Source organism: Pimephales promelas, chromosome 7 (genome assembly GCF_988280905.1).
Source record: "Pimephales promelas chromosome 7, fPimPro1.hap1.1, whole genome shotgun sequence".
Classification (NCBI taxonomy): domain Eukaryota; kingdom Metazoa; phylum Chordata; class Actinopteri; order Cypriniformes; family Leuciscidae; genus Pimephales; species Pimephales promelas.
Window position 1 is genome coordinate 19,539,555 of NC_142775.1, and position 13,652 is coordinate 19,553,206.

Sequence of the window (13,652 nt, forward strand, 5' to 3'; positions counted from 1 at the left end):
GCAAAACTAATCGCCCCTCGGGGACAAATAAAGATCTTGAACACTTAATCAAGGAGAGAAACTCCTGACAATAAGACTTTGGATGCCGCTATACTCCTAGTAGAATGAGCCCGAACAGCCAAAGGCAAAGGCTGACCAACCGACTCGTAAGCAAGTGAGATGGCCTCGACGACCCACTTGCTCATTCTCTGTTTAGATGCAGGACACCCCTTCCTGGGTGACCTGAAGCAAACGAGCAACTGTTCAGATTTCCTCCACAGGGAAGCTCTGTGGACATAAAGCCCTAACCAGGCAGAGTAAATTCACTTAGGCCTATTCCTGATCTGATGTCGTAAACAGGGGAGGACAGAAGGCCTGCAGAACTGTAGGTCTGGCCACATTAGTAGGAACCTTAGGGACAAAACCCGGCCTGGGATGGAGAAAGGCTTTCAGCATACCAGGCGAAAATTCCAGGCACGAGGGAGAAACCAAAAGAGCCTGAATGACTCCAATCCTTTTGAGAGACGAGATAGCGAGGACAAATATAGTCTTCAAAGTGATGAACTTTTTTAAGGAACTTCCTGAATAAGCTTGAAAGGAGCTACGAAGAGACCCTCTAAAACAATGTCCAAATCCCATGGAACCCTCTTGTGGACTACAGGCTTCAGCCTCAAAGTACCACGAAGAAAGCATGTTATAAGTGGGTGTCTCTCCAAAGAGATTCCACTCAAAGGGTTCTGGACAGGGGTGAAGTATCAACCCACTCGCCTAACGGTGCGGATCCACTTGTCTGTGCGGCACTTCTGTTGCGTCGCGCTCCGCTTTATTCCGATGGGTGACGTCACGCAACTTTGACAAGCCCGTAAAGCATTCTGGGAAGGCGGCGCTTCATTTAGAAAAATGCTGTGCATCAAAAAGCTGGCCGATGCTCATATTTATGCAAATCCAATAGAAGTAGAGCATATGGAGACGGGGGGAAGTCTCTTCTCTCGCAGGTCCTCTGGCTCTGTTCTAGACTGGCCGCTGGCTCAAAACCACGCTCATATCAGTAAACTTGAGGAACGCCCATCAAAGTACAAATGTGGGGAGGCGTCGCGACAACACGCGACTGTCGTGTCGGACAAGTGGATCTCTACCGTGAGAGAGAAGGTCCCTCCTGATCGGAAACTCCGGAGGAGAGCTGTCGAGGAGAGATAGGTCCGCAAACCATACTCGGGCTGGCCAGAATGGGGCTACCAATAACAGACTGACCCCGTCCCGGCGAACCCTCTCCAGAACACCTGGGTGTAGAGCAATCGGGGGAAAAGCATACAGGCGTGACCTCGGCCGAATCACACGAATTGTAGTGATACGAGCAGGCGACAGGCGCACCTGCATCGTCGTCGAATCCCATATAACACCCAGAACACCCTGATCTTGACAATCAGCCTCAACCCCAACTTCCTGATGTGAGCTAGAACAATATCTCAATGCCGGACCGCCTGATCCTCCGATTGAGCTAGAATCAACCATTTGTCTATATAGTTCAGGATATGAATGCTCTGGGGGTGCAGTGGAACTAACGCTGCGTCCATGCACTTCATGATCGTGCGGGGAGATAATGCTAGAGACATGATATTGGTATGCTTCGCCCCTGAAAGCGAACCTTAACTTCCTGTGTTGTCGGAAAGGATGGATATATGGAAATACACGCCCCCCCCCCCCCATCCTTCTTTGGAACAATGAAACAATGAAATGTCTGTGATAACCCTGACTCTTTGGGACACTCTGGGAGGAGGGGAACCCGTTCTATGGTCTCCTTTTTTAGGAGGGTTTTCACCTCGTTCCAGAGCCTGCTCGGGGCCTATCACTGTGGGCAGGACCCTGCTGAATCGAGGAGGACGAAACCTGAACTGAATGGCATAACCTTTCTCTATTGAACACAGGACCCACTGAGATACTTTTGGACTTTTCCACTCTGCCAAAAATCTACTAAGGGTACCAGAATCTCGATGCTGGCTTCTGGAATATTTTGAGCTGCAGACACAGCGCCCTGTTACGGCGCACCGGCAGGGAACAACTGGTCTGACTGCTCTATACCCCTCCTCGAAGCGTCCCACGGGAAAGCACTCGTACGCCCCGACACGAAAGTGGGGTTGGCAGAAGGGACCCGTGAGGGCACCAAGAGAGAACGGGCACCGTCTGATGCAGTGGACACCTTTTTCTCACGGTGGGGACTCATACTCATACCACAGAGCGGAGCATCAAGAAGAAAAGTTTTCTCCTTATCCTTCAACCCAGAAAGATTTAACCACAAATGCCTCTCTGTGGCCACCAGGGCTGCCATAGTACGGCCCATTAGCTTGGCCGACTCCGTGGTGGCACGCAGAGATACAGTAAATCCGCAGCCTGACGTAGTTCACAAACCACATGAGAGCTAACCTCCTCACTCACATCCTTTAAAAGATCTGCCTGGTATGTCTGCAATATTGACATGGTATGCAGACATGCGCCTGACCAGCTGCCAAATAAGCTTTGCCCACCAAAGCCGAAGTGTTTCTGAGAGGCTTAGAGGGCAAAGCTGATGCCTTAAGGGACGAAGCAGACTCAGCGGAAAGATGGCTAGCTTGAGTCTCCTCTGCCTTAGGCATCGTCCCATTACCATATAATTTAGACCCCGAAATATTAGAATAGGTGGAGTTCTGAGGGCTAAAAACACAATATAAGAGGCAGGTTTTTTTTACGACCTCGGCGAAGTATATTATTAATAATTATATTATTAGTATAATAATATGCTAATAGTATAATAATATACTATTACCCACAACGATATTACCCACCCCTAATAATAGATCTGTCACTGAGTAGCTGATGGATGTATTCCGTCAAAATGGCTGACATGCGGCTAGGGGTCACTTTACTGGGAGATACCTATTTGAACAAAATAATAGATTTAGCCTGGCTGAGCATGGCACCTGGAGTGAAGGTGAAAGTAGAGATTAATTTGTCATGAGCGAATATCACATTTTGTCTTGGGGCCAATTATTTTGTCTGTATGCTCATTCAGGTATCAGCAGACAGACCTGCAGTCTCTGCCTACAAATTAGACCTCAGGCATATCACCATGCATACAGAAAGAGTAATAGGAAAATGTACAGGCATTTAATGTTATTCTGGGAAGTCTGTGTTCTGATACCAGGGTTTGCTATTTTTATTCTGTTGATTACACAAACCAAAACTCCACAAACTTGTTCAATTGTCTGTTAACATATTCATAAATGTTATTCAGAGTGGCCGCCATATTTAATGAATGAATGGAAACAAGTATGTCAGGTACAGAAGTACAATCTGTTCTTTATGTCACAGAGCTGTTGTGATTTCCCTCTCTGCCAAAATAAATAGGGACCTTAATGTGTCTTAAATCTGAATGTTAGAAATTAGGGTGAAATAGTATTTAGAAACATTATATATATATGTTAGAAATTAGGGTTTCCCAACTCTGTGAAATAGTATTTAGAAACATTATACAGTATGTATATATATATATATATATATATATATATATATATTTATATATATACACATTATATATACTATTCAAATTATAAATTATTATTTGTGATATCAACTTGTGAGGATTTGTGTATTTGTACGTCAGATTCATGGGCTTCAGCAGACAAAAGACAAAATTATCTTTTCTAAATACCACACAAATTTCCCACAGCTCTCGTGTGACCCCTTTTTTGTCTCTTTTTTGTCTTTCTTTCTTGCAGGAACTGTTTACGCCGGAATGCAAGTTTAAAGAGTCTGTGTTTGAAAACTACTATGTGATCTACTCATCCATGCTGTATAGGCAGCAGGAGTCGGGGAGAGCATGGTTCCTTGGCTTGAATAAAGACGGCCAGGCCATGAAGGGGAACCGGGTGAAGAAAACTAAACCAGCTGCTCACTTCCTGCCCAAGCCATTAGAAGGTATGCTCTGAAAACCTTAAAGAGAACAGTTAACATCCAGGTCACTGTGACACTAGCAGTAATGAAGAGCATGAGTCCTTGATAGATATGCTTTTGCCTGGTGTCTATACAGATTTTTTCTCAACTGGTTTTTACACATTTTTTAAAACTAAGGTCAAGGTGTTCTAAACAAGGAACACGGGCATCTGAACGCTTTTCCAAAAAAACCACTTTTCATTTTCATTGTGTTCATACAATTGACAACATACATCATTTTTAGTGAAACAAAAAACCCTACTCACAAAATCTCTAGTCCTTGGTTTAAGCTTTTAAAACATTTAATACAAGCAACTACAGAGATGGAGGAGGTAGAGGACAATACAAAAAGAATGGAAAGAAAAGATAAAGATGAGAGAGTTAGTGTAGGAGGAAGACAGATGATGGAAGAGAAATAGGAGTGCATGTAGGAGAGGAGTTGAGGAAACAGCAAAAGGAGATTAAGTAGAGAGGAGTAGAGTAGAAAAGGTGAGAAGAGAAGCAAGGGGACAGTCTCAAATGAAATGTGAGCCAGTTTAACTAACAGTGAATCGTGGTCTCTTGATAGAGGCCAGACTGAGTTTAGGCTAATGTGAGCAGTTCAAGAAAACCAAGGGAAGACCCAACATCACCATCTGTGCTCTCGTGGGGCCGTGCATGCCAGTTGTGAATTGAACATCTACTGTACACCATTCTTTCCTTAGATACAAAGTTTGAATTGATGTGGAGGAAATTCTCACAAATGAGATTCTTGATTATATATTTAGTGGCAGCAAACATTTTTGAACATTTGGTTTGCGACTCTGTGGCATATATATAAAAGCTTACAGAAATATTTTAAAACTACATGAAAAGAAATAACTTATGATTAGCATAACCTGAATATGAGGTGCAGTCAATAGAAAACACAACTGCTTTGATTAATTTGCTGTCACTATAAAGTGAAAATAAACTTTTGAAATCACTGACTTTAGAAATGTGTAAAATAAGTTGAGAAACACTAATCAGCAAAAGTGGTCTTATCAATGATGTTAGCTGTGTTGTGGGTAAAAACCCTATTGATGTTCAAATGCTGTATGATTTTGGTGGAACACAACAGGATATCCAAACTGCTCTTTTACATTAAAGTGAATCCTAAAAAGACAAAAAAATACCATAAAAATAGCATAAACATTATTTAAAATGGCATGTGTGTTGTATTGCCTTATATAAGTCTTCTGAAGTCATATACTAACTATTAAATGAACAAATTTTTATATTCAAATATTCAAATGTGTGTTAGAAAAGCATCGCTGTACAAAGCAAGCTCAGGTCCCAGTAACTGACGAATTTCAGATTTTGGGTAAATGAGGATGTAAAATGAACAATTTATCTTGATAATAAGGGTTCAGACCAGAAACATTGGCTTTATATTTCCATTATCTTATTACATAATGATTTATTACTCAATAAACATTATTTCACAACACTACATATCCAAGACCCACCTTCATACCATAATCATGGACAACCTGTCCTTCCCAATATTCCTTACAGCTTTTTTATGGCCACACTGTAAAATGTGTCTGGCTAGCGTGAGATTGATGCTTTATGTACAGTTTAAGGTGTAATTTGTAATGATGTGTGGCCTGTTCCTGCCTGTGGGATGCTTTATTGCTGTGTACAGATGCTCACATTTTAAATCAGTCTCTCATCCTGTTGTGTGTTCATCATTTTCCGCTAACACCTAAACACCAGTCAGCAACCCACAGTGTAGCGGCATTGCAAATAATACAGTAAGTTTGATCTGACATGAAGCAGTGAACCCATTCAAATGCATCCCAAGGGATCAGACCATTTTCTGATGACCGATTGCCTTTTAGATTTGCCCTAATGAATGTCGTCTTTTTAGCCAAGTTTCAGGTTTCGAAATGAAAACGAGTTGGGAGAAAGTTTTCCACACATAATTATTCACAGATTTCAGTCATATTCTTGGCCGGCCCCCAAAATCCTTTCCAATAAGAGAGATAGATGTGGTTGCCTGACTGACTCTTGCCTTCTCTAATGTCTTTCGCAGTCGCTATGTACCGAGAGCCATCATTGCATGACGTGGGGGAGACAGTGCCCAAACCTGCCGTGCCTCCCAGTAAAAGCACAGAGCCGGCCGTCATGAACGGAGGCAAACCTGTCAGCAAGGAAACCAAGCCCACCACATAGCCAGATCCCAGCTCGGCCATGCTCAACCCCCGAGAGACGTGCTCCTTTTGTCAGACTCTCCATGTTTGTGGATCAGATCCAGGCGTCCTCTGCTCTCTCCTCGCCATTCCCTCCATTCCCCCTTCACTCCTCTGACTGTTCCGATTTAATTCGACAATGGACTGGCTCCGGAAGAGTGGTCAGCTGTGCACTAGGAGGATGCAACTGGAGAAACCAGCTAAACTTTCACCATGGAATGCCCTAACAGATAATGGAATGCCTTTTGACATACAATAAAGCCGATGTTTTTTCTGTAATCGAGACAATCCACGAGAATGAAATTGTGTACCGCAGGCGCTTGAGTGGCGGTTCTTTTGCCTGCTAACAGTTGCCCGTTATAACCCTTTTCTTGAACCCTGTCGCAGCAGAGACCGTACATTTCAGATCTATTTTCTATATACGCAGTAACACCAGCCACACTCTGGGGTAATACTGTAAAAATATACATAGATGGACTGCAGTCCACAACTTGTTTTTTTTTTTTTAAAGTATGCTCCTGTGTCTCTTTCTTTCTAGGTGTCCCCCACTCAAAGCTCGAATAACCAAATCTTTCCCTTTTGTGGGTTACTTACGAAATTTGTTGTTGGGGCAGTGTGCGATGCGTTCTGGTAGTTATTCAAACACGATGATGGATTTTCCATAAACCCATCCTTTCACGACTTAAATAGTCAAGAGACGTTGATCAAGTGGATGGAGCCTCCCAAACAGAATCAAACTCATTATCCAAGGTTCAGCGCTCATGTCTTCTCATTCTCGTAATGTCTAGAAAGGGACACAAGTATACTTCGACAGCAAATGCCAGCGAGGGCATTAGCCACGCCCGCTGCAGTCAAACACAAGAGCTGGAGAAGGTGTATAGAGTACATATCACTATCTAGTATGGTGCAGACAGGTTTCAACCCCAGTAACTAGGTGAATTTACACTTTTCTTTGCTCTTAATTTAGAGCGTGGGCTCTAGGAATATCTATAGGCCTTGTAGGCCTCTGGTCAAGGCCCCTCTTTGACATGCTGACTTCTCTGAACTATGGGCTAGTTCTGGCGAGCACATTACATGTGACGAGAATGGCAGCCTTAGAAAAATACAGTCTACTTCAGACGTGTGCGGTAAAACAGCTCAATGTAAGTAAGCACCATTACTGTTGGCTGCAAACCCATTTTGTTCAGCAAAGGCATGGGCAAGATTAGTATTACATTCTGTTCTTGCAACGCTGACGCAGTGCAAGAAATGGCTTCTATAACGATGTTTTCACTGTATACAAATAAAAGAAAAATCTTAAAAAAAAGAGAGAGAGACGTAAATAAGTAAATAAATAGATTTTTAACTACCAGATATTATGATTCTGAAATGAGAGGGGTTTTTCCTAGCTCAGCATGCAGAGTCCAGTACTGCTCATCATGTGCCTGTGATGACCTCTAACCCAGCATGCAAAAACATGTACCCAGTCTGTGCTGGGTTAAAGGTGCCTCATGCCCCAGACACACACACACACACACACAGATTCAGTAGCAACTTAATCCACAAACACATAAAAGTTGATTGTTACCAAAGTCCGTAAACACGATAATCCAGCCGAACAATTTCAATGACTCGGAGGACGGTGGTCCTCTTCAGTTTTTGTCCTCACTGTGACTAGAGTTCATCACGAAGAACAATTGTCTCTACTTTTTAATCGTCTCGATTCAAATTTGAAGAGATTCCAAATGATGTCCTTTACTTATTACAATTGTTAATTTAGTACAAGACCGGGGTACCTATTACTAATCACCTGCATGCGTTTTCTTAAGGACCAAAGTATGGGACAGCTAAAAGTGTCTAAAGCTAGTTTGAGGTGTAGGGCTACACTGAATGGGCATGATTATATAAGGCTATCTCATACTCTGGATTGAGACTATTGCACTTTGCGTTTGAAATTGTCATCTACTCACATCTACTTAGTATTTTAACGACTAGTCAATTATCAGCCAAGTTGACAAAGCCTGTCTTGCTTTAAAAGTTTTCATAGTTTGAATGATGAATACCGTTTAGAATGTTATGAAGTAGACCGAGGCTATGCTGCTAAATACAAATATATTCTACACTTCATTTGAAGACCTATATTTTCATTTATTGGGATTTTGAGCTAGTTTCATATTAGGAGATGTTCAAGCACATTAGTTAGACTCAATAGATATTTGTCTGTACAAAGCCGATTTAATGCTAGAATGAGATGCAGCACTATACAGGAAAAGTTGCTTCATATTTGAAATCAGTTCGAGGCTGGTGTCCCACTTCCACACCAAACAAATCTCTCACTCCAATGAGCTCTACATGCTGGGCTACAGCTGCCCTGCAGACCAGTGAACTGGATTTACGAAGGTTAAATTTATTTTTGTAAGTGACTGGTGAGTACGTGTGCATTTTGTTAGTATGTTCGTTTGTTTCCTCCTCTTTCAGAAGACTGTGTTTGTTTCGTTCCATTCAGGTCGTGCGTGATGTCGTTTATCGTAATGAGGAGCAATCGCTGAACAATTGATCATTTCTGTGTTTTCTCCGTATTTCTGATTTTCAGTGGTGAAGGAAGGTCTCCATTGTCTGTTGATTGGTTTTGAACATTAATTTGACAGTTACTTCATCTGTTGCATGGGAAGAGGGTGGCATATATGAACTGCATGTCGTAGGCTATGTGTATCATGGACTGTTGGTATGTTCTGCTAATTTTACATACATATATGCAAAGAGTTTGTCTGCACTGTACAGTTTGTGTTTGTTGTATACACAGATACAACATATTGAATAAAATATTTATATAAAGGTACTGAAATCTCTCCAACCAATTCAATGTGATATTTATGCAATGCACACATATATATATATATATATATATATTGACGTTATTGTATCATCCTTATCCTTATTTTAATTTATAATAATATGTCAGTATTGTTTACCTTCAACTCGGGCACAATTTCGTTCAAAATTTTCATTAAGTGAAAGAACAGTATGAAATTTAACTATCATACAGTCCCCAAATATCACAGCAAATCATAAATAAAAATATGACAGGAAATAATATGATTTATACAAGAGTAAAATTATTAATAGTTTACATATGCAGATTGCAAAAAAGAGCTTTTTCGTTCTCATGACATCTCAGAGCAGGTTACATTTATTTATTGGCATCAGGCTGTTTAAAACTTGTGAGTTTTGTCACATGAAACTGCAAGAGGGTCAAATATTTTCACACAAGCAGCGCTCTGAAAAACAGAAACCTGAATAATAATAAAATAATCTTATGTATCTTATGTATTTCCATGGATTTTTTCTCCTTTTATGAGCTTAAGTGTCAGTCAATAGTCTATGTAAGCATTATTATACACCATTTTCACTTATATATATATATATATATATATATATATACTATATAGTTATGTGAAAAACTATAGAGGATTACAGAAGTCATCTCCCATAGCTGTTTTATATGCTGATAATGGATTTGAAACCACATCTCTTTAAGAAAATTAAGGCTGATATATTGCACAGATTTCTAAAAATCAATTTTCCCTTGTTTGCTGTTGATATAGCCACTCTTTTCTTGTATTGACTGATAACAGAAACAGTCTTCAAGTTTCCACCAGGGGTTAATACTCTTCTCCAACCCAGATTTCACAGGCGTTTCCTGTCCAGCCGTCCCAGCAGTCACAATTTCCGCAGTTGCACACGCCGTTCCCTGGAACAGAAGTTGAGAGAAGAGACAGAACTGAGAAACCCAGATCACCACTCTCCAAGTCTCAACATGCTTTCTCTCTTCACACCCCCTTGGCGGAATGTGCAAAGAAAAACCAAGTTTTGGAGCCACTATCTCAGGGGTCCCATCAATTCAGTTCAGATTCAGTCCATGTGGCGGCACTGGTATACGATTACATAGTGTTATTATTAGTCCTTTTTATTCAACATTTAGTAAACATTGTTATCTGGTGTACACAAAAATCATTATCTGTGGAAGCTTACTGAGATAATTCAAGTGTGTAATTTGTATATTATACACTTAAGTGTATTACTCGAACTCATATTGATCTGTACCGACGTGTCTAACATTTTCTACAGCTACTTAAAAAAGTGTATCAGGAATTCCCTTAATTTGCACGACAAAACGCTACATAGGCCGGGTCAATGATATCGCCTACTTGTAAATCAGCTAAAGTGAGGTTGTTTACATTTGCCGTTAGAAAAAAATGTATGTGACAGCAGCTTTCTTTCAGAAGAAAGCTTGAGAGCTATATTTTGTATCAATACCCAAACAGTTGGAATTTGCATCTGCTGTGCATGAAATTAAGCCTTGGCTTTCCCCAATACATTGAATTTTCCACAGCGCTCATCAATTGTGGGTGTAATGAGAAGATCTTACTGAAGAAGCCATGAAGATTATTATTTAGAAATTGGCAGGCACATTTTTGGCATGATTACAATTATAAAAGCTGATTGCATTACTGTTACCCAAGGTAAGGGAAAGAATTGGCTGATTGTTTGCATTTCATCTAAAGAGAAAAGAAGGTTTATCCCTGAGCAACATGAGAAAATAGTTTTAATAATCCTTATGAATATGGAAATTATGACATATGCCCTAATCGTTAATATGCTAATCAGTGACATTTAACAGGCACATTTATGCATTCCTTTTGTCAATTGTTTTTCATCTCGTTTTGTAATGAATTTCGTATCTCTGCACGAAGAACTGTATAATTGGTTGAATGACACGGAAAATGATAACGAAGTCATTAGACCAATAAGTAAACAGTTTCTAAACAGCAGTCCAAGCATCCTCGAGCCCTTGAGCTATGTAATAACAAATATTCATTGTGATTTTTATTACCAATGACTGGTCAACTCTTCAGGGCTTTAAAGGAAAACCTCGGCTCTCTTCAGAGCATCTTTCCCATTGAAAAGCAGGACGAGAACAACACAGCAGGAGCCCGCTGATTGGACGGCTCAGCCTAAGAGTCGCAGAGAGCTGTCTAATCAAACAGCAGCCACATCAGAGAACCTCAATATCCGTCACAAAGATCTTGTCAGCGTACGAGTGGGTGTTTGGAGGAGCGGTGCTGCATTTGAACACATACCTGTGCAAACCAGGCCATCATGTTTGTCGCACTCCCTGTCGTCGCACTCGCAGAATTCCCCTGAAATGTACCACTCCTGTGGTGAGCAGATACAGCGTCCACAATGACAAGAGCCTGCAAGAACAAATTAGGCTTCAGTAACACAACCATTGGAGATGCATTAGTCTTCCCTTATTATTTCACGTGATTACAAAACACTTAAAGCTGTGATACGGTTCCTAATTGGAAATTAAATAGGGTAAATTGTTTTTCTAAATGTGTGAAATAGCTGTTGTTTGCAAGGTCCAGTTTCACGTTTCTACTGAGTCAGCAACAGACCAATATACAAGCTAGGCCAGTCGATATGCTGATATTTGGCCATTTGGAAATAATCTGCATTGGTCGATAATACAGCTGCAACATTAATACAATTCAAGCAAATGTCGATAAGCCAATAGTTATTTGTTTTGGACTATTACAGATTATACATTTGATTTGCGGAGAAAAAAAAATCAAAACTAAAACTTTGTGTATTGTGGAATTTGACTGTGCATTAAAAAAAATGAATATTTAACACGGTAAAAGTTAGAAAGTTGGAAATGAACATTTCATCCCATGTAGTTTACCCTCAGACAGTACATCCCTGTGTCATTTACAATACCTCAGTATTATTCAACTGGGAGGAACAAGCAGCCCACATATTCACCATGAATCTTTACTGTGTAAAAATAGATTTAATTCTTCCAATGTTTCATTCTTAATAATGCTGATGTTGTTATGACAAGCATTCTCTGCGCCCTCAGATCACTTGGACGTGGCTGTGGTTACAAGAGGTAAAAACGATATAAATACTGTTGGTTTTCTCACACAAACCTTCTTAAACAAAAGTCTTAGGCCATCAATGTGTACTTACATTTAGTCATTAAATCATGTTTAATTTGGACTTCTCTGTGCATGCTGTTTGAGGTGGTGACCAGAGACCTGCATTATATGACTGACAGACAAGAACGGTTTGACCTAAAAATATCAAGATTGAAAATACTGTGGAAACAAAGACACGTACATCTTGGATGCCCTTGAGGTAAGCTAAAACATATCAAAAATTACTTTCAAAGTGAACTATCCCTTTATAGTTCTGTCAGACTGTTCAATTTTGACTCGACTTGAAAGAAAAGATTAAAAAAAATGTTTTGTATCAGCTTTAAATAGAAGAGATACATGGGAATCATTGTCTAGCGGTTTGTGCACATGCTCCAGACATGTTGTGCTTTTGTAATCTTATAGGACATTTTAGTTTCAATTAATTTAAAGAGCATAAAAATTGGAAAAAAATCCAAGTCCAGGCACTCAGGGTTACAAAAGTGGAAAAGGCCTTTATTTAACAATCGAGGGCTAAACCATTAAAAAACACCAACGCGTATCGGCCCACCAACACCAACGTAACCAGCGGTTACCAACACCCTGATGAAGGCCAGTGGGCCGATACGCGTTGGTGTTTTTTAATGGTTTAGCCCTCGATTGTTAAATAAAGGCCTTTTTCACTTTTGTAACCCTGAGTGCCTGGACTTGGATTTTTTCCCAATTTTTATGAACTTTCAGCCCTTCCAAGAGCACCAGAGGATACAAGGGACACCAGCAGCGCTCCAGCTTCCTTTTGCTTAATTTAAAGAGCATTCATTTCTAACCACTATACCACAGCTCTATGAAGATGCAATCTCATTCCGTCTCTATCAACTAAATGTGACACAAACCCTCCCCAAATAACAATTGATAGTTGTGTGTGCTATCCACCTCATTAGAGAAGCATATGTGAAGAATCAATTTAATTGTTCCGTTTGTTTCCCAACAAACAAATGAGGGAACCCACTTTCCTTTTTAAGAGATTTTTAAGGTGGCGCTTGAAGCATCGTCCCTCCTACCTTTTCCAGAGCACATGATGCCGTCTGCTGTCTCGCACAGGCTCTTGCTCTGCTCGTCCGTCATGTCACAGCTGCGGGGGAACTGGCAGTGCTTCCCAAACCATCCATCACTGCAGATACAGCGGCCACACGAGCAGAAGCCGTGGCCTAGGGGAGACACACAGCGCACATGTACGTGCGCGTGCACACACAATGACTTTCTCTCCTTAACAAAGAAAACCACCATTTGTATCTGCCAAAACAAAGCAACGGTCTGATTGATCCAGGCAAATATAATTGGTTCAAACAGGGGGATTCGTTTCCAGACTGGCTAATGGTGTTGCGCGAGCTATAAGGCTCTTTTCACTTATGGACCCCGTGGGATGAAAAATTCTTCAGCCTCTCGGACTGCGTTGGATGAGGTTGATGTTTGGTTTCGACATTTGTAACAAGCTGTCTAAATTGAATTCATTCAAATCCCTTGTTTTAACTGGTAC

General features: G+C 40.8%; 2 protein-coding genes across 3 annotated transcripts in view; one reads left to right on the forward strand and one right to left on the reverse strand.

Annotated features, from left to right (window-relative positions):
- fgf14 (fibroblast growth factor 14) overlaps positions 1-6,267 on the forward strand; it is a 148,628-nt gene extending 142,361 nt beyond the window's left edge. For both annotated transcript variants that reach the window (XM_039655476.2, XM_039655475.2), the window contains exons 4-5: positions 3,732-3,930; positions 6,002-6,267. In XM_039655476.2, coding sequence (XP_039511410.1) covers positions 3,732-3,930; positions 6,002-6,141 — 339 coding nt within the window. In that variant the 3' untranslated portion in view covers positions 6,142-6,267. The remainder of the gene's footprint in view (positions 1-3,731; positions 3,931-6,001) is intronic.
- A 3,042-nt stretch (positions 6,268-9,309) lies between these two features.
- itgbl1 (integrin, beta-like 1) overlaps positions 9,310-13,652 on the reverse strand; it is a 41,301-nt gene continuing 36,958 nt past the window's right edge. Inside the window, exons 9-11 of the mRNA XM_039655474.2 lie at positions 13,177-13,323; positions 11,279-11,392; positions 9,310-9,888 (exon numbers count right to left, since the gene is read on the reverse strand). Of these exons, the coding sequence (XP_039511408.1) occupies positions 9,800-9,888; positions 11,279-11,392; positions 13,177-13,323 (350 nt within the window). The 3' untranslated portion in view covers positions 9,310-9,799. The remainder of the gene's footprint in view (positions 9,889-11,278; positions 11,393-13,176; positions 13,324-13,652) is intronic.